Source organism: Toxorhynchites rutilus, chromosome 2 (genome assembly GCF_029784135.1).
Source record: "Toxorhynchites rutilus septentrionalis strain SRP chromosome 2, ASM2978413v1, whole genome shotgun sequence".
NCBI classification, from domain to species: Eukaryota; Metazoa; Arthropoda; class Insecta; order Diptera; family Culicidae; genus Toxorhynchites; species Toxorhynchites rutilus.
This window is the reverse complement of record NC_073745.1, coordinates 190,012,868-190,031,839: the sequence shown is the minus strand read 5'-3', so window position 1 is coordinate 190,031,839 and position 18,972 is coordinate 190,012,868. Positions and strand designations below refer to the sequence as shown.

At 37.8% G+C, this 18,972-nt stretch overlaps 2 protein-coding genes across 2 annotated transcripts in view; one reads left to right on the top strand and one right to left on the bottom strand.

Annotated features, from left to right (window-relative positions):
• The window catches only part of LOC129765116 (uncharacterized), a 40,495-nt gene that overhangs the window by 13,660 nt on the left and 7,863 nt on the right, over positions 1-18,972 (bottom strand). The window lies entirely within an intron of this gene.
• LOC129765115 (glutamate decarboxylase) overlaps positions 12,939-18,972 on the top strand; it is a 54,323-nt gene continuing 48,289 nt past the window's right edge. Inside the window, exon 1 of the mRNA XM_055764996.1 lies at positions 12,939-13,357. Within this exon, the coding sequence (XP_055620971.1) occupies positions 13,294-13,357 (64 nt within the window). The 5' untranslated portion in view covers positions 12,939-13,293. The remainder of the gene's footprint in view (positions 13,358-18,972) is intronic.

Below are 18,972 nucleotides of genomic sequence, written 5' to 3'. Positions count from 1 at the left end.
TACAAAAAATGTCACATTTTGTCAAAATCAATATTTCGAAAGAATCCTACGTACGATGACAGGAAATATATCCAAGATTACGTAAAAAAAGATTGGTTGAAATCGGTCCACTAGAAAAACTTGTGAGCTCCCACTAGTTTACAAGTTTTTGGCTACAAGGATTCAATAAACTGGTTGCGGCTATTCAGGGAACAGCCCAATTAACACCAATTTTTGTTTGTTTGTTAAGTAATATATACCTGATAAAACTATGATATCAGAATAATCATAGTTATTCATATTCTGGTTGAAAAAAATATTTAATTTTATAAATTTTATGACGATTGCTTAAAACTGAACTTTGCATGGCTACGTTATTCAAATGACTGGATAATGTTTATAATAGAATTTGAAAGTCCATCATTCATACAAAATTAATAATTTAAATGAAACAAATTAAACCCAAATTTCTACATTACTCGAGAATTAATCAAGCAATGGTGAATACACACTCCTCCCCTCTCTCTGAGGGCGGGAGGTGTACTGCCATACAAATGAAGCATACATTTCTGCATAATTCAAGAACTAATCAAGCAAACGGAACCAAATTTGGCATATGGAGGTTTCAGGGAGCAATAAATGTTTTTATGGTGGTTTGACACTCCTTTAATAACTCGAGAACTATTCTATTTGGCATGTGGAGGGTTTAGGGGCACGAAACGTTTTTATGGTGAATCGACACATCTCCTCTCTCTCTAAGGGGGGCTGCCATACAAATGAGGCATACATTTCTGCATAATTACAGAACTAATCAAGCAAATGGAGCCAAATTTGGCATATAGAAGTTTTAGGGAACAATAAATGATTTTATGGCGGTTTGACCCTCCTTTCCCTTCTCTAATGAGGTGGGAGGGGGGTAGGATGCTGAACAACTCGAGAACTAATCAAATATATGGAATCAAACTAAGCATATAAAGGTTTTAGGGATCGATAAACGTTTCTATGGTAGTTCGACACTCCTCCCCCTCACTAAAGGGGGCTCCCATACAAATGAAACACAAATTTCTGCATAACTCGAGAACTAATCAAGCAAATTGAGCCATATTTGGCATGTGGAGGTTTTAGGAGACACGAAAAGTTTCTATCGTGAATCGACACTTTTCCGAGTTTCGAGATAACACCAGATCTCGACGTTTTATGTATTTTTGAGTCATTTAGCATCGAAAAAAAATTCAATTTTCCAAATTTCCTTTCCACCCTTGGAAGATTTTCGAGGATCAAAAAATCAAAACTTTAAGCACTTTGAGGCACCCCTAAATCATATCCGATTGAGCTGAAACTTTTCACAGGTCATTTTTTTGGGGCCAATGAACAAAATGTTCATGGTCGGTTTTTGAAATTTGACATGACCATTTTCGCTCCCACCGCTCCCATTACCTCTCATATATACTCTTCATTATTTCATCCATACATAACGCAAAAGTTCATGGCGCCAGGGTCCTAGACGAAAGTTTTCAGTTTATCTCATACCACTTCGACATCTTTTATCGTGATATGCACCATACAACGACTAATCAACATACTCCAGCCATCATCGTTCGATTGTACCACTGGTGGAATGAACAAACAATACCATACAATTAAACTAAATAGCCCTTTTTAGGAAACCAAATTATTATAAAAAAAAAACTTTTGAAATATACAGCAATTTTACGCCAAATCAGTCGCATTGGTTCGAGGGGGCAAATGGTCGTCCATTTGCTGGTGCCCTTTTCTCTCAGCCATATCCATGTAAAAAGCCATTTATAACATTTTCAATGTACAATTCTGAGAATGAACCCACGATCAATTACTTAGTGCTTGCGCTTCCATTTACTCGCCTTTGTAATTGATGCAGAGATCGAAATTCTCGCTCTAGTTTTCGATGAACCGTGTATTGTTGATATTTTCGTCTCTTCCTTTTCACCGAAAATTATTTTTCAGAGAGAAAGAGATGTCGAAAATCTCTATCTCGGAAGTTTAACGAGAACGCTTTTTCGTCTCTCATTTGGTACTGAAAATATGGAGCGAAAAATCAAAGCTAACTTTACCAACATTAGTCTGTTAGAGCAGCGTCCAAACGATCTGCATTTGGACAGCGTGTGAATTGTACAAATATTAATCCATCTCATGTTCACTTCACGATGAAACCCAATATTGCCGCATGTTTTCAGCTGTGCTGAAGAAGTGAAAAACCATTATCGGCATCGAGGAGTCACTGAGAACGAAACCATTTTTCGGCAATCATAACTCACCGAAAAATAAAAATCGGCTTTGCGTTTCTCGCGAGAATCGAAGTGAGCGTATAATATTCTCTCGCCTCCTATATTTTCAGCTATGTTTCTCTGTGGGTGAAAATGGATGTTTTTCGTCTCAAATCGGCGAGCATTTCGATCCCTGAATTGATGCAAATGGAGAGAGCTTGAACAGCAATATTTGTTTATTTTCAATATACGTAGAGGAATAATCGTATGTTTAGCGAACGATTTACACGTTACTAATCCGCAGTGATATTAAGTTGAAATGCACAGAACAAATGCATGAGGGAATGTCATTGATAAAAGACGTTGACTGAGCGGTGGCTGGAACAACGTTCACGAATCGTTCCTTTTATACCAAATAAGTTATCAATGGGAGGAGCTTAAGTTACAACATTGTCTCTCTCCACTGTGTCCGTAGAACAAACGTTGCTGTTTTGCAGTGATATATGAATATTGTAACTCATAGATTCATAAATAGAACCTTTTGACCACACGGGTAGGAAAGAACACAATGCAGTGCAGTACAAATATATGGAAAAATTGAGAATACTTCAAATTTTCGTTTATTTTAACCATTTACGGATTAGGGAAACGTAATGTATAGCATATTCCACCAATCTTAGGGAATTTCAGATACGATTGGAATGCAAATCTTCAAAACCCGTTTGATACAAAAATAGTTATTATCGTTAACTTTATTTCATAAAAACGTGACCTGTTTTCTGAATTGGCAGTCTTATCGGAAGACGTAGTCCTACGTCAAAAAATCAATCAAACATATATCTGTAGTAAAAGGAACATTCTGTGAATCAAATGAAAGCTGAATGAATGAATTACATGAATTTAAAAAAAATAAAATTAGTTCTCTAATGATAGGCTAATACAACCCAACTAGACAATTAGAAATATGTAAACTAAATCTATGTAAGAACTACAGAATACAGAGCATTAAAGTACGAATGAAAAAGATGACAGTCGAAACTAGAAATACACCGGTAGAACACATAACATATTTTTTCTGGGCGCATTGTAAATTGAAAATCAAGATAGTCTGTCAGTGAAGTTAAATTCTAATTCATTGTTAAAATGCTTCAAATAAATACCAATAATATTAATAAGTACAAAAATTCAGAAATGAGATATTTCATATCATAGTTTTATGCTTCCAGCGTGGCAAGCTACAAAAAAGAATTCAGCATTTCTTCCAGATTATTGGTTTTGGAAATTGCACTTGAAAATTGATATGTCAATACTATTCACGCAGAACTCATGATAGAGGATTATGAATTAGAACACCCTTGAACAAAAGTTAACAAAAAATAATGAATCATAACATGAATCAATTATTATTTATTGGGCCGTATTATTCCAACCCATTTGCCATGAAACCTAAACGCCCCAAAACTGTAACAAATGTGCGTCATTTGTAACTTCGCAGCAGCCACAGTCATTAGATATATGTTTCGAGTTTGAATGGTGTAAAATCTTCTTCTCAACGCAAGTACCACCTGGCGTACCATTGAAAATCATACCATCCGTTTATATTCTTTGTGAATAGCTGCTTGTTGGAAAGCACTTTTGCTAAAGTATATAACAGTTGGTATCGATTTTTCATCCCAGAGAAGTAGTAGTGGTAGTATATTGAGGCAAAACCATCCAACCCAGCATCGCAATATGAACGTCATCTATTCGGGTTGTGTAGTGAAATGTGAAAAGCTCTCGGGCGTGTGGGTGGTTCATCCACTCACAGGAAAAATCATTTTGACCTAGCCAATACGTAATGTGCGTCACACGACTTGAATAGAATGATCAAATATACTTAACGAGAGTCATCCAATAATTGATTGGGATTTTGTTTTTATTGCAATAAACCGATATGTTTATGCTTATGCTATTTCAGGGTTTGATATGACTTTTGAAAAACACTATTAATTTTTTTAGGACCAGATCGATAAACTCTCACTTCTTAACAAAAATAACGTCAAATTCACATGAATTAAAAAAAAGTTTTTAATTCGTAGGTCATCTTTAGTTCTCAATCAGACCAAATAACCCATTCGGGTGGTTTAGATCAAGTTGTGCCATGCTGTAGTGTGTATCTCGTTCAACGCAGAGGATAATGCTTGTTTAAGCTCTTCAAACCACTCATACTGCTTGTAAGCTGCATCTACTATTCGTACAATCACTCCTCATAGGTTCTTGATATGGTTTTGATCTGTTAACAAGCTGACTAGTCCAGAATCTGAAGCTCCTATCCAATAAACCATACCTTGACATTTCGGATGTTATGAAAGGGTGGCAGTGCTCGAAATGCACCGTTATTCTATATCAACAATTCCTTCGTTGTTCTTATATTGGCGTTCAGTGAAGGCTTCACCAAACGGAATGAAATTGCCCTATTTTTTATTATGTACCGTTTTGACTCATATTCCGAACAGAATCAAATTCCAAACACTTCATTTTAAATTGTAAATTTACTGAACTTTAATGTTAAAAATAATGAAAACCCCTACATTTTTCAGGGCTTCCGTATTACAACATTTACTTGTATCGATACAGCCTATAATTTATTCTAATAACAACTCTCTGAACGCAGTATGTTTTCGCGACATTCATTGCATCGAAGATAATGTGAAGGCGGACCCAAAAACATTTTGGAACTACGTTTAACGATCGGAAAACAACGAAAGGTATACCTCAAAACATGCGTTACCGGGGAATTAGTGCCAGCACGTCACGGGATTCAGCGAATATATTTTCTTCCTTCTTTCAAAGTGTGTCAAGTAATAACTCACCACCTTTGACTGAAAGTTACCTGAACAGTATTCCGCAGTTCGATGTGAACGTGCCTCGAATGCATTTCTCAACACACGAAGTCCTGCTCAAGCTACAATATATCGACGGATCAAAAGGACCTGGGCCAGATAAATTACCGCCATTCCTCATCAAACAGTGTGCAAGCTCTCTTGCTTTTCCAGCGAGCATGTTGTTCAACCGTTCTCTTAGTGAGAAATTCTTTCCCACTATCTGGAAACTCGCATCCATCACACCAATTCATAAGTCGTGGTCGCTCAATGATGTGGAGAACTATCGTGGGATCTCCATTCTTAGCTGTTTGCCGAAGATCTTCGAAGGAATGGTACACGATGTGCTCTACCAGTCTATGAAATGTATAATTTCTGACGATCAACATGGTTAGCTTCGTATCGACTCTGGTAGACAAAATGGAGAAACGGCAGCAAGTCGACGCCGTGTATGTTGACTTTGCCAAAGCTTTCGACAAAATGCCACACTTACTAGCTGTTGAAAAGTACAAAAAAATATGACTTCCGGAGTGGCTGACATCATGGATTCTATCTTATCGTACTGGGCGCAGTTCCACGGTCAAAATTGGTGATTCCTACTCTGTCCCATTTCAGATACATTCCGGTGTACCTCAGGGCAGTATTTTGGGGCCGTTGCTCTTCGTTCTGTTTATTAACGACCTTTGCAAAACTCTGAAATCACCGAAATTGATGTATGCCGACGATCTCAAATTGTACCGAGCAGTCTTAACGCCTGTAGACTGTTGTGCGCTGCAATCGGACACCGACATGATTCTGGAATGGTGCAGTTTGAACGGGATCGAGTCAATGTCAACAAATGTTGCGTAATTTCATTCAGCCGCACACGAACACCGATTGTCTTCGACTATAAAATGGCGACGACAAGTTTGAAGCGTACGAGTGTCGTAAAGGATCTTGGGATTCTCGTAGACAGTAAACTACGGTTTGCGGAACAAATCGCCTCAGCCACTGCGAAAGCATATTCCATGCTAGGTTTCTTGAAACGAAACACGAAATGCTTTGGCGATATATATTGTTTGAAAACGCTGTACTGCTCTTTGGTGCGTAGTGTGTTGGAATACGGGGTACAAGTCTGGGCCCCGTTCCATGTAGTCCACATAAATCGGATAGAACGAGTCCAAAAGCATTTTATCCGTTATGCTCTTAGGAATCTCAACTGAAGAGATAGAACGATTCTACCAGGGTACGAAAACCGTTGTATGCTGATTGACCTGCCAACATTAGCAATGAGACAGGCACTTCTTCAGCGATTACTCGTCTTTGATGTCCTGACTAATCACATTGACTGTGCTAACTTATTGGCAAAACTTCGCTTCAACACACCTCCTCGAGTGACGAGACAATCAGATTTTTTTCGCCGATCAAACGACCGCACCACCTATGGAATGAACAATCCGCTGGACGTCTGTTGCAACAAGTTCAACGAAGTGGCTCATGTGTTTGACTTTGGTGTATCCAAAAACGTGTTTAGACTTAGACTTAATAGATGAAAATGTCTGTACGATTTTTATGTCGAAGATAAATAAATAAATTAATTAATAAAAATAAAAGTGTAATAAGTATTTGCAAAAAAAAAAATGATTGTTAAAACCTGTAGTGAAATGATTGTGTTAGCAGATCCCGTAAAAAGAAGCATCGTAATTTTATCAGTTTTTTAGTTGTTTTCACTATTTAGTTTGCTGTTGAGGTGCGAGAAAATGCAAGAATCTGCTATAAACGGATGCACAAATGATTTTTTATTAAGGAATCTTCAAAAAATTAGTATTAAAGTAGTGTTCATAATATGAATCAAGTTTCGATGCATGACTAAAATTCCGAACATACATACAGAAATAGTTCACTAATTGGGTCAAAAAGACAATCCTGTTCAGGAGCAACAATAGAAATGGACCTAACACCATTTGTAAACAAATATTTGTAAGCCTGAAGAACAAGAGCTGGCCAGAAATCATAGCCGCCGTAGGTCATCTAATCTGTGAAGAGATGCTTAAAATAAACGTGGTCCAATGCGCCAAAAATCTGGGCGAAGCAAAAGTATTTCAATCCGGGACGAACGATCACGAGTATGGATGCTGTGTTTCTTGAAACGACATCTTACCATCTCGAAGCGAACGGCATATCCTGTATTCCGAAGGCGTTGAACTGACTGAATGAACTCTGGACCATTACACGAGTATATGACCAACGTATTCTATTCTTAGTTGACCAAGAAAAATGTTCAATTCTGTGAAGATAGCAGCACTATTTTGGTCTGCAGGTCTCCGAACCTCACTCATTTCATTCAGTCACTAGGCGTTTAATTTTTCAAACCAATGAAAGCTTCATGGGATACTTATTGTTATTCTTCTTAAATGGCTCTAACGTTCCTAGAGGAACTTTGCCGTCTCAACGTAGTATTACTTGTGTCATTTTTATTAGTACTTAGTTGAGATTTTTTTTTAATCTGTATTATAGTGACTTTCAACACTTTTGGCTGGTTCGTCATTTTTTACTTCCATTTTTGGAAGAATGTCGGGAGTGAGAATTGAACTCGTGATCTTCAGCGTGAGAGTTATGGATGTTACCACTACGCCAGATCGCCTCCACGCTTAGTTGAGATTTCTATGCCAAATATCACGCTTTGAATGCATTCTGAGTGGCAAGCTCTAGAATACGCGTGACCACAGTGCAAGTCGGAGAAAATTTCTTTGACGAAAAATTCCCCGACCAGAACGGGAATCGAACCCGAACCCCCGACATGATAATGTGTAACGCTATCCACTCAGCCACGGGAGCACTTAATGGGATACCTGCGCTCATTAAATAGCGTTACGAAAATGGAGGTGCAATGATTTAAAAAAAAAGACTTCGTTCCACTGCTAAACAAAGCCTTAGGGTCAATGAAAAATATAGACCAAATACTGTTCATAGATTTCTGATCCATGTTCAATTCCCAAAAATATTTTTTGGTATTGCAGTCATATTAAAATTTTAAATGCTTGTCGTACTGGTCGGAATTAATAGCCCTTGGATGAGCATGTATCACTTTATGTATCATGTGAAATTATGAAAACTTAATAAGATCTGTTTGAATTAAATTGTGAACTTTAGATATGTATTTACGGAACAATGTTATATTTTGAATTATTTTTTCTAATTCGTATTCCACCCATATTCATATTGTAATTTGTTATAAAATTTGGTTTTTAATATATGCAGTTGTTGTGTCCGATGTACCATAGCTACTCAGCGTCGTGACTATCCTCTTGTCTTCCCACGCTAGTAATATTTTGTTTATATTGAATATCGTTATCTATCATTCATAGTAGCTCCGTATTAAAACACGGTTGAGTATCGTGTCGGTCCCTAGGAACTGAGGTTGAACTTTTCGTTAGAAAAACGTTGATCACTTAGACTGACAGTTGCAAAATAAGGAGACATAAAAAAAAATTGTTTTCGAATATTTTACGTTGTGTGTTTACTTTCTAGGCGAAACACAAATTACTGCATAATCCGCGAACAAATCGAGCAAATGAAATCAAATTTGGCATATGGAGGTTTTGTGCTCCTGTTGCCGAGTAGTTAGCGTCATACCAGTGATGCCGGGGGCTCGGGTCCGATTCTCGTTCTGGTCGGGGGAACTTTTCGTCGAAGACTTGCACTGTGCTCACGCGTATTCTAGACACTCCGAATGCATTCAAGGCGTGTTATTCGGCATACAAATATCAACTAAGTACTAACAAAAATGACACAAGTAATACTACGTAAAGACGGCGAAGCTGTGTTTCTATGGTGGTTCGACACTCCTCTCCCTCTCAAAGGGGGGCGGGTGCGACTTACGTCTATTCAAACTCTTATGGAAGACATGAAGCAAAAATACAACAATTCCATGCCAAACCGATATAGTGGTTCTCAGACTTCTATGAAGAGTTTTGTTCTTTATCGTAAAATATTAGACCGATATTTTTTTTATTTTTTCATTGGGAAATCAACTTTTTCTTCTTTTTTCCAAAAATGACGTTTTTCAAAAATTTATTACTTTTGAACTACTGGACCGATTCAGATGATCGATATATCAAATTAAAGCCAATTGGCTATCTCTTTTTTGAAAATTTAACGCATTTGCCAATTAATTGAAAATATAACACATTGGCCAATTAATTGAATGCTAGTCGCATTCATCCAGTCTAGTCGTATTTAAATATTGAACGAAGGCTGAAAACATGTTAACTATGAAAAATCATAACTTTAAAACGATTTTATGATTTTTGAATATGTTATGTTGAAAAAAACCTCAGCTTTCAAGAAAAAATATGAAAAATATAGCATCCTTGGTCTCGAAACCATGTAAACTAGAAAAAAAAGGATACAATCAATAATAACGAAAACAGAACTAAAATTTTCTGCAAGTGCAAAATACGGATCTAATGTTTTGCGATAAAGAAAAAAATCTACCACTTTTCACGAGAACCTGAGAACCATTATCTCGGTTTGGCATGGAATGGCTGAATATCTATATTTTACCGATTTATATTTTATCGTGTGTAAACTGGGCTGAATACTTTCTCAAAACTATTCTGCAAATTTTTACTAAATTTTCCGATCAATTCTGATTTTACATGAAATATGCTGTGAGGTGAAAACCTTGTACTCGCCCTTTTTAATTAGCCATAATTTAAGTTCAGGCTGTCTCCGGATATAACTTTTTTTTCAACCAAGCTTCTACTTTAATATTTGAAAAGGGACCACAGGAATCAACGCCGTCAAAAGATGAATAGTCATAATAACTCAGAAAGAGTCAGAAAAACGACCAGTGACATGCTCTAGAATTGGTGAACATGGTGAATCGCTGTCTTCACTCCATCCAGGCGCTCCAGATTTTGCGCTGTGAAATTACGAAAACGAATTGTTTTAGTAACAATCTGTAACTGTTACAAAAAAGGGGATAGGAAATGGTATGGAATAAAGATAGGAACGCATCAGGAGAGATCTCGTTCTCGAAAATTGTGTCAAAAAATCCTGGGGTATATCGTGGTATATTCTATGATGATAACAAGCAGGGCTCGGCATAGTCATATTCAACTGAGGATAGTCAGTTTACTATGGGGAAATTCCCCTCCGTATTCAGTTGGGAATGATTTTTGGCTTCATCACGCAGTTTCTCCGCCAAAACGACTAAACAGTCATTCGGGCGTTTAGTCGCTTCCCCCTCTACGACTCGACTATCTCATTTCATTCTTACCGGTCAAATTTGTTTTTGTATCGTATACGAAAATTACTCACACGTATAAAATAGCGTGTGCGCTATTTTGCACGCTATTTACTAATACTAACGCAAGGACCTTCATAGCATACCTGATAACTGTCTAAGTTCGTTGGTTTGAGTCCACGATGGGTAGACAATAAACCGTCCATCAATGATGTATCTTTTTGTATCAGAGATCATGTTTTCGTTCCTCTTTATATGGACGTAAAAGTAATAACAGTAATAACGCGGGTAACAATTTCGTTCCTAGAGGGGTGGAGTCAATTCAATTTCTAGTCAATTTACTTTTTGTTGACGGCGACTGCCGAAGCAGTTCCAGTTGAACCGAAGGTACTGAGAGTAGAGTCGGTCTTCATTATTAACCTTCGAAGGTTTCGGGCCCTGAAAGCAACTGCGCTCTATGGTTCGTGCATACTGGGAGCTCTATCCCGTAGGGAAGAAAGTAGACATCGTCAAGTACTTTGAGTCCACTGGATACGCTGTTCCGGTATCCTTAAACTTCTGGAGCCTAGTTCCGGTCGTCCGACGATGCTTCTTCTTCTTCTTGGATGGCTCTAACGTTCCAGTGGAACTTTTGCCTTCTCAACGTAGCATTACTTGCGTCATTTTTATTAGTAATACTTGTTTGTGATTTCTATGCCGAATAACACGCCTTAAATGTACTCTGGAGTGGCAAGCTCTAGAATACGCGTGACCACAGTGCAAGCCGGAAAAAATTTCTTTGACGAAAAATCCCCCGGCCAGAACTGGAATCGAACCCGAACCCCCGGCATGGTAGTGTGGGACGCTAACCACTCGGCCACGGGAGCACCTGTCCGTCGATGCTACGGAATCCTAAACTACAGCTGAAACTAAAGCAGAAGGAGAGAAAGATGGTAACATCGTTCCGGACTTCGGGCCGGGAGGTCGAAGCAACGGACCAGACAGTGAAAAAATACCTAATAGAGATTGAACATGTCCAGACGTATTTAACGCTGAATGAGAACGACTGGCGTCCCCCACCAAGCAGGCAAGTTCCGACATGGAGTACATCTCCTAGACCAAGTTCCCAAAGAAGATGCTTCTGTGGCTAACCATCAGCGAAAAAAGAATGTCACAGCCGCTCTTCTTCCGTTCGGGACTTACGGTGAGCAGGGAGATTTACAGCACAAAGTGCCTGCCGGAAGTTACCTCCTTCATCCAAAACTATCATTCGGAAGAGGATGTGACGTTTTGGCCGCACCTGGTCTCCTCCCATCTCGTGAAGAAGTCTCTGGAGGAGATGAACCGCTTAAAGATAGATGTTGTTCCGAAGTCCGCCAATATTTGTGACATGGTCAATAAAATTATGTTTATGAGAAATTTGTCCAACTAAATTATCTTTTGTAGTTTTTTTAAATTATAAAAAAAATTGTAAAAAAAATGTAAATTGTCCATTTTTTTATGAAAGCTTTTATGGGAATGTTAGTATTGTTAATCCAGCTGTGAAAACTTGTCGAGAATTTTTCCAACTCAACCAAATCAGCACTTTGAAATGTGCGGTTTACTATTACAGATTGTAATGTTAGGGGTGAATTCTTCCTAACGCTTATTTCATTGCAATTGACACGTGTTTTGTGATGTACAAAAATACAATTTAAATACTCATCTTCCTATGTTGAAGGTCACTTTCACGATGGAAGAATATTTCAATGTCAAATTATTACCATAAAAATAAAATAATACACAGTAGCACTTTAATAGCTTTTCTTTGTGGTTATTATCGATGTACATTATCTTTATACTCTAGTCATTGCTCATTATAGTAAAAACAGCTAAACATTATCGTTATTCTCAACATGGTTGTGTCCTAAACCGATATAACACTCATTTTCTTAAAAGTGGAATGTAATTATTTGTCAAGAACTACTGAACAATGGTGTTTAGCAGAACCTGCTCCGTTATCTCAGAACGAAAATTTGCTGATGTAGGCAAACCGATATTATGCTGTCCTTCAAAAACAGTAAGAATTATTTTCACGAAAACAGAGAAGTATATAAGTGATTCTGAACAAAATAATGTTCGATTGTATAAGAAACACTGACACAAAAGAATCTTTACATAAGCTCACGGTGGCAAGAAAAAAATGCGAGAAGAACAAAATATACTGATGTCTTCTTTCCAGCTTCACACAATCCGGTCAAATCCGCCACGGAAGCACCCGCAATCCGCCCACTCACATCAAGCCCCAAAATACCGGAGGATGTACATAAAATATTCAGCAACCTACCCCTCGATTTATACGCATAAGCCCCGCCTATATACAATGGCGTCTCCCGTGAGTCCCATTTCCCACGCATTTCGTCTTGCACCCCACCTTCGATTCGTTCCGTTAGCCGTTTTCTGTGTTGTTCACTGTGTCCTTCACATAGCTTTTCAGGTTCGGTTCAAGTGGAAAAAAACCCTCCACGCTTTTCCATCGATGACGTAAGAGTCATGTGGTCTCCGAGCACTCATACACGCGAAACCGTGCCGATGCTGCTTATGCTCTGTGGTGTAATTTTTCCTCGCGATCTGAAAACGAAAGCTTCGCTGCTTTGGAATCCTTAGCTTTTTCGCATAACCAGTGAGAACGTCAGACAGCACGGTTTGAACTGGGAGACCTTTGTTTGCACTGTCCGTCCGGATACCGTGTGTAGATTGGTGACAAAGTCTAAGATTGAAAATTATAAAATTGTTGGAAAACCACTCTGAGGGTATAATCCTGTTGCAATAAATAAATCGAGTTAAAGAAAATACTAACGGTTACCAAATTTAAATTATAAATATACGATAAACGCTACTTTTAAGGAGAACAAATGTGTTAGAGTTGTTACGTAATAGTGTTTCAAGTTTAGCCCAATTGCGTATAGTATAGTGGATCGCAAGTAACTCAACGGAGCATCAGATTTTCCAGTGAATCAAAATGACGTCGATAAACGTAGAAAAGTATAAGCTGTCTGATAAAACAGCCAAGCTCACAGCAAAAGGTAAGAGTTGCATAACAATCGTGTTTCGAGACTTACGTAATCAATATGACCGCTCGATGTTCATAGCCAATTTTCCAATTGATAAATACACGCAAAAATCTAAAGTTACTAAGTTACTAAGTTGCAGAATTGAATAAAAATATATACACACCATTTCGAAATTTTGAGTTTGTCAGAAAACGATATATTTCTATTTAAGAGGCGTGGTGGAAAATTAGACAGTTGACTTTCAAAAATGTTCTCATCGAGTGTCTTCTCCTGTTGTTACATCATATATTCATCTAGGCATTGTTTCAACCTATTTTAAGTTGCCTTCAGATTACACTAGATTATTGAAGATTATTGATCATTGAAGAAAAATTGCCCCATTCATAGTAATCTCCATCGGTTTAGATGTACTTGTACCAGCGTTTGATCTACTCCTCAAATGCTCCCTGAATCTCCTTGGCCCCCTCTCCTGAAAAGGAATTTCTAGAATCGGGTTCCTTAGCTCGTTGAATAGAAAGATGTCACATGGTGCCATATCAGATGAACTGTACTTAATTGGTTCACTTTTTGTACAATTTTTGCATGATATACAAACTCGCGCATACTCATCTGACCCCAAATCCATCAGCTCAGATCTCAGCTGTAATTGCTCAGTTTTTCAATTTCAGTTTTCAATTTTCGGATTCCATTGATGGTTCGATGGACTTCTAGAACAAACGTCATAATCAATAGCCCAACGAGTTCCCCTGGAGCATATACACTGGTACACTTGTGTTTCCGATAGACGGTGTTTGCTGATGGATCCTTTTAATGGATAAATCGCTTTAGTTTGTGCAAATATGATCTTACAGAAATCATTTCCCCCAAGACAACTCTGCTTCGGTTCGCACTTCATGATACACCTAGAAACGTCGGTAAATCGTTCGATTAATTCAAATAATCGAATATCTGAAATTTTAATCGAGTAATTATGTATCGAATAATTTAAAATCAAAAGATGAATACATCGAATAATTGTCACTTGATTCGCGATTAATGAAAGAAGGAATCTTTCTTAAGGTTAACGCATTTTTAGGTTAAGAATTAGGCTATATAATATTTTTATCCAACCATCTAACATCGACAATCCGATAGACCACGCGACCAGAATGACAACGTGATACGTGATTATTACAAGAAATAAATATTCGCTCGATTAATCGAATATTGGAAGATAATTATTCGAATGAATCGAATATTGAAAAATGCTCCAACGATTAATCGATAATCGAATAAATGAAAAATTCAGACATCACTAGATACACCAGCTCGAAAGCAAACCCGTCATGTACGTTTTCGGTGCAGAAAGTTTATTTTCTTCTTTGCCTCTAACATATACATGTCGAAGCTCTCCATGCATCATGAAACAGCAGGATCATACGGACTACGCAAAGCGAATGATTCATATTCAAATAATGTAGCAATTTCCTGATCCATTAGTCTCAGAGAGTGCAAATTAGATGATTATTTAGCTATATTAAGGCTTAGGGAAGGGTAGTCAGATTATATTTTTCATTCTTAACGCTCCTATTCCTTGAAATATATGTATTCATATAAACCGCATAGTTTTACTAACAAAACCGCTACAGTGAGAAATAGAATAGTAGAACGAGATGATATATGTGGATCAAACTTGTATGCAGGCTTCAAAAATAGTGTGCGATGTTAGGTACAGCTCGGATATCCAATCAACAGGCTTTGTTCCCTCGCTTCGTATAATCATTTAGTGTGACACAAGTGAGTACTGTCATTCGTACAAGTATCTGAATGTCCACTCATGTTTGGTTATATATTCGTGAGAGGTTACTTGCATGAGACAATGTGTATCAGTGTCCTGGAATATCAACAAATATTCATGAGTAACGAATATGACTTGACTTTTTTTCAGCTTGAAACACACTTCCCTCATTATATTGATGACAATAACAAACGAGTTCATTTTGTTCATATCGCTGATGCATGAACAAATTTGCTATAATGAATGAATGCGGCATTGAGTGGGGTTTATAACTTCGCTGTTATTTATACTTCAAATATCAAAAGCAACAAATCGATATTCATCACATTCGAAGTGATATTCGTTCTGGCAGTGAATTTTCCAAACACGGCATCTGGCAGCTGCAAAGCAGCACGGACTCAGAAACCTTTGGATAGAGACAAGCAATAACCGCGTACGATCCCTAAACGCTATATTTATTGTATTACAAGCAGCAATACAATAAAAGTTCGAGCTAAATAAAAACCATCCGCACACAGCAGCCTCAGGTTAAAAGTAAACAACAGCTGATATTCATTTAGCTAAAATGAGATTCAATTCTGACGTCTCGAATTATCAATATGAAAATGACACTGGGTGAAAAAATAACCTTCAAAACATATTGAAGAACAAAAGTTTATTTGCTCATATTCACTGGTTGTCTGGATCTGTCGTTTTGATTTTCGTTTGGAGTATATAGGATTTCGATGCAACCTAATCCGAAAATCTATGCATTTGAGCTTAGCGAAGACGTTTTTTTCCAACACTGCTTGTAATACTAACTTCGAGCCAACCGCGAGTAATCGGTTACATATTACTAACATAGTTGTAAGCAAACATTGTCGAAATATTGAACTCCCGGCCCCGTTAGGCTGACGCCATATGAGCCTTAATAAAAATATATATTTTGGATAAAAAAAAAGGAAGTGGGTTATATCTATGGTATAACCGCAAGGGTGACGTAGGACTATCGTTGATTTAGAGATCATTTGTTTGAAGTTGAATCTGAATTCATTCTGAATGAATGAATATTTGGGGGACTTCGAAAACGAGAGCGTTACGTTGGAGGCACAAGGTTTTATGTATCCAATATTGGATACGGAAATATATTACTGATGGGGAAGAATAATCTTCAGAAGCTATCCTGTTAATTGCGATTGATTGAAAAATCACAAAACCAAATGTATTTGGTCAAAGTGTTACATGGATAGAAAACATTAATATAAACTCTTTCACATGAATGTAATTTTAAATTCCCAGAGGAACTGGCAGATTATTTTCAGTAACGATTAGATATTTCCACATTTTCCTCGATACTGGAAGCCCACCAGTGGTTAATACTAACTCGATAACCATCTGTTAATAGCACTTGATTGAAAAATATTTGGTCACAGTGTTACATGGATAGAAAACATTCAAATAAACTCTTTCACATGAATGTATTTTTAAATTCCCAGAGGAACTGGCAGATTATTTTCCGGATCTTTCTCGATGCTGACTGGCATCCAAACGGAAAGAATTCCGTGCGTGTATGTGTGTGTAGCGGCTGCTTCGATGGTCACCTTCTCTTCTCCTGAAGGATCGGCTTCTCTGTGCTCCCTCACAGGTTCAAACAAACTGCTTGCGTTTCAGGGCAGATCTCGATCCTTCGCTGTCCAGCACCCTCAGCAACGATGTTGTCTTGTCGATGTCCTCACGAAAAATGAATACATCTCACCACCAGAATATCGCTTAAGTTTGCTTTATGTGCGTAATTGAATCGAGAGAAGGCGTGGTTTACGATGGCAATTTGGAAGGCAAACTAGAGGGGAATGAACTCTCTGAGCTCGGAACTTTCGGCGGCTGAGCAATAATCGATTGCGGGCGCATACAATATTGGATACGGAAATATCCTACTGATGGGGAAGAATAATCTTCAGAAGCTATCCTGTCAATTGCGATTGATTGAAAAATCACAAAACCAAATGTATTTGGTCAGTATTACATGGATAGAAAACATCCAAATAAACTCTTTCACATGAATGTGTTTTTAAATTCCCAGAGGCAGATTATTTTCAGTAACGATTAGATATTTCCACATTTTCCTCGATACTGGAAGCCCACCAGTGGTTCATGCTAACTCGATAACCATCTGTTAATAGCACTTGATTGAAACATATTTGTTCACAGTGTTACATGGATAGAAAACATTCAAATGAACTCTTTCACATGAATGTATTTTTAAATTCCCAGAGGAATTGGCAGATTATTTTCAGTAACGATTAGATATTTCCACATTTTCTTCGATACTGGAAGCCAGTCTTCCGAAAAACACTTACACATGTCCACGCGATGTGAAAATTCCATGTTTTTGTTTGAACTCGAACATGATTCTCGCTAGTGTTGAGTGTCTATCCCCAACACGAACAATGATACACAAACATAGACATGTGAAAACAAACACGATGTTTATAATTCAAGAACATCATGTACAAACATATCATCTGATGTCGCATTATTCATTGCTTTCGTTTCGTTTCTTTTCATACACGGAAAGAAATTATTCATCCCAAAACTTTTCACTTTACTTTTTCACAGAAACGAACTTGAAATTTAGTTCGCATTTCAAAAAATGAACGAGCTAAGAGGCTATAAGTTCATGCACCAAAATATATATTTTTATTAAGGCTCATATGGCGTCAGTCTAACGGGGCCGGGAGTTCAATATTTTGACAATGTTTGCTTACAACTATGTTAGTAATATGTAACCGATTACTCGCGGTTGGCTCGAGGTTTGTATTACAAGTGTTCTCATAATTGGGATGTTGCAGTCTTCAGTACTCTGTACGTGTGCCCGACATGGGATACTTCCTATTGGGATGCAGCTGACCGTTAATCAGCAACGACCCCCTAGTCTGCACCCCATATCTAGCGTGGTGCGTCTTTTTCGACTCGAGGAATCCAGGATAGAATGATCACTAGCCGGCGCAATCATCAGCTCGTGTAGAGTTGTCATGAGCGGTTCAACCTTTGGCTCTTGTTGAATCATCAGTGGACTGCACAACCTTCGGCCCGTGTATCTGTAAAGAGTGTGTGTATGTATTGCGACTAAGTAAAAGTTTATAGATCGTTCATGCACATTTTGCAAGTCTGATTCAATAATCCTTGGTTTCGTTCAAAGAAAACATTCTCTGAATAGAAAGAAGCTTTCTTTTTTTTTGCGTGCATGTTGGCAATTAAAGTCTGGGGAGCCGACTGCATAGCGGGCGACGTCGTACAAATGCTGACAAAAAAAAAATACCCAAAAATTAGTTTTAGATGCAACCTTCAGCGGCACACAGCAGAACCAGCAGAGAAATTTCAACGGCTAAAACACACCATTAATTTCTCGATGTTATCACAAACTGAATGAAGGAAAAAACTAAAAGCTACACTTACACTGCTCTGCATATGCTATGTGTGCATGCGATTGCATCATCCTTTCTTCACCTCTTCTCCGCTCGTTTTATAGTTCGGGTCGCGATCGTCGCGAACAAGCAGTATTGGCCATTTGTTTTCAAAGATCCAGCCAAAATTGTTGCTCCCGTGGTCGAGTGGTTAGCGTCACGCCTAACATGTCACTGCTGAATAATTCAATTTTAGTACTTGTTCAAATAGCTAATAATAGCGAATGTTACATGAATATAAATGCGTGCACTAATAATGATATTAATTGTAAAAAACTCTGATATCAATCGACGTTTATTTTGTTCAGAACAGATAAAGAGGTTTATTTTATTTGCCCAATATTTTAAACGAATCAACCATTGTCATGATAGGAAAGCATTTTTTTCCATGTCAACATACCAACACA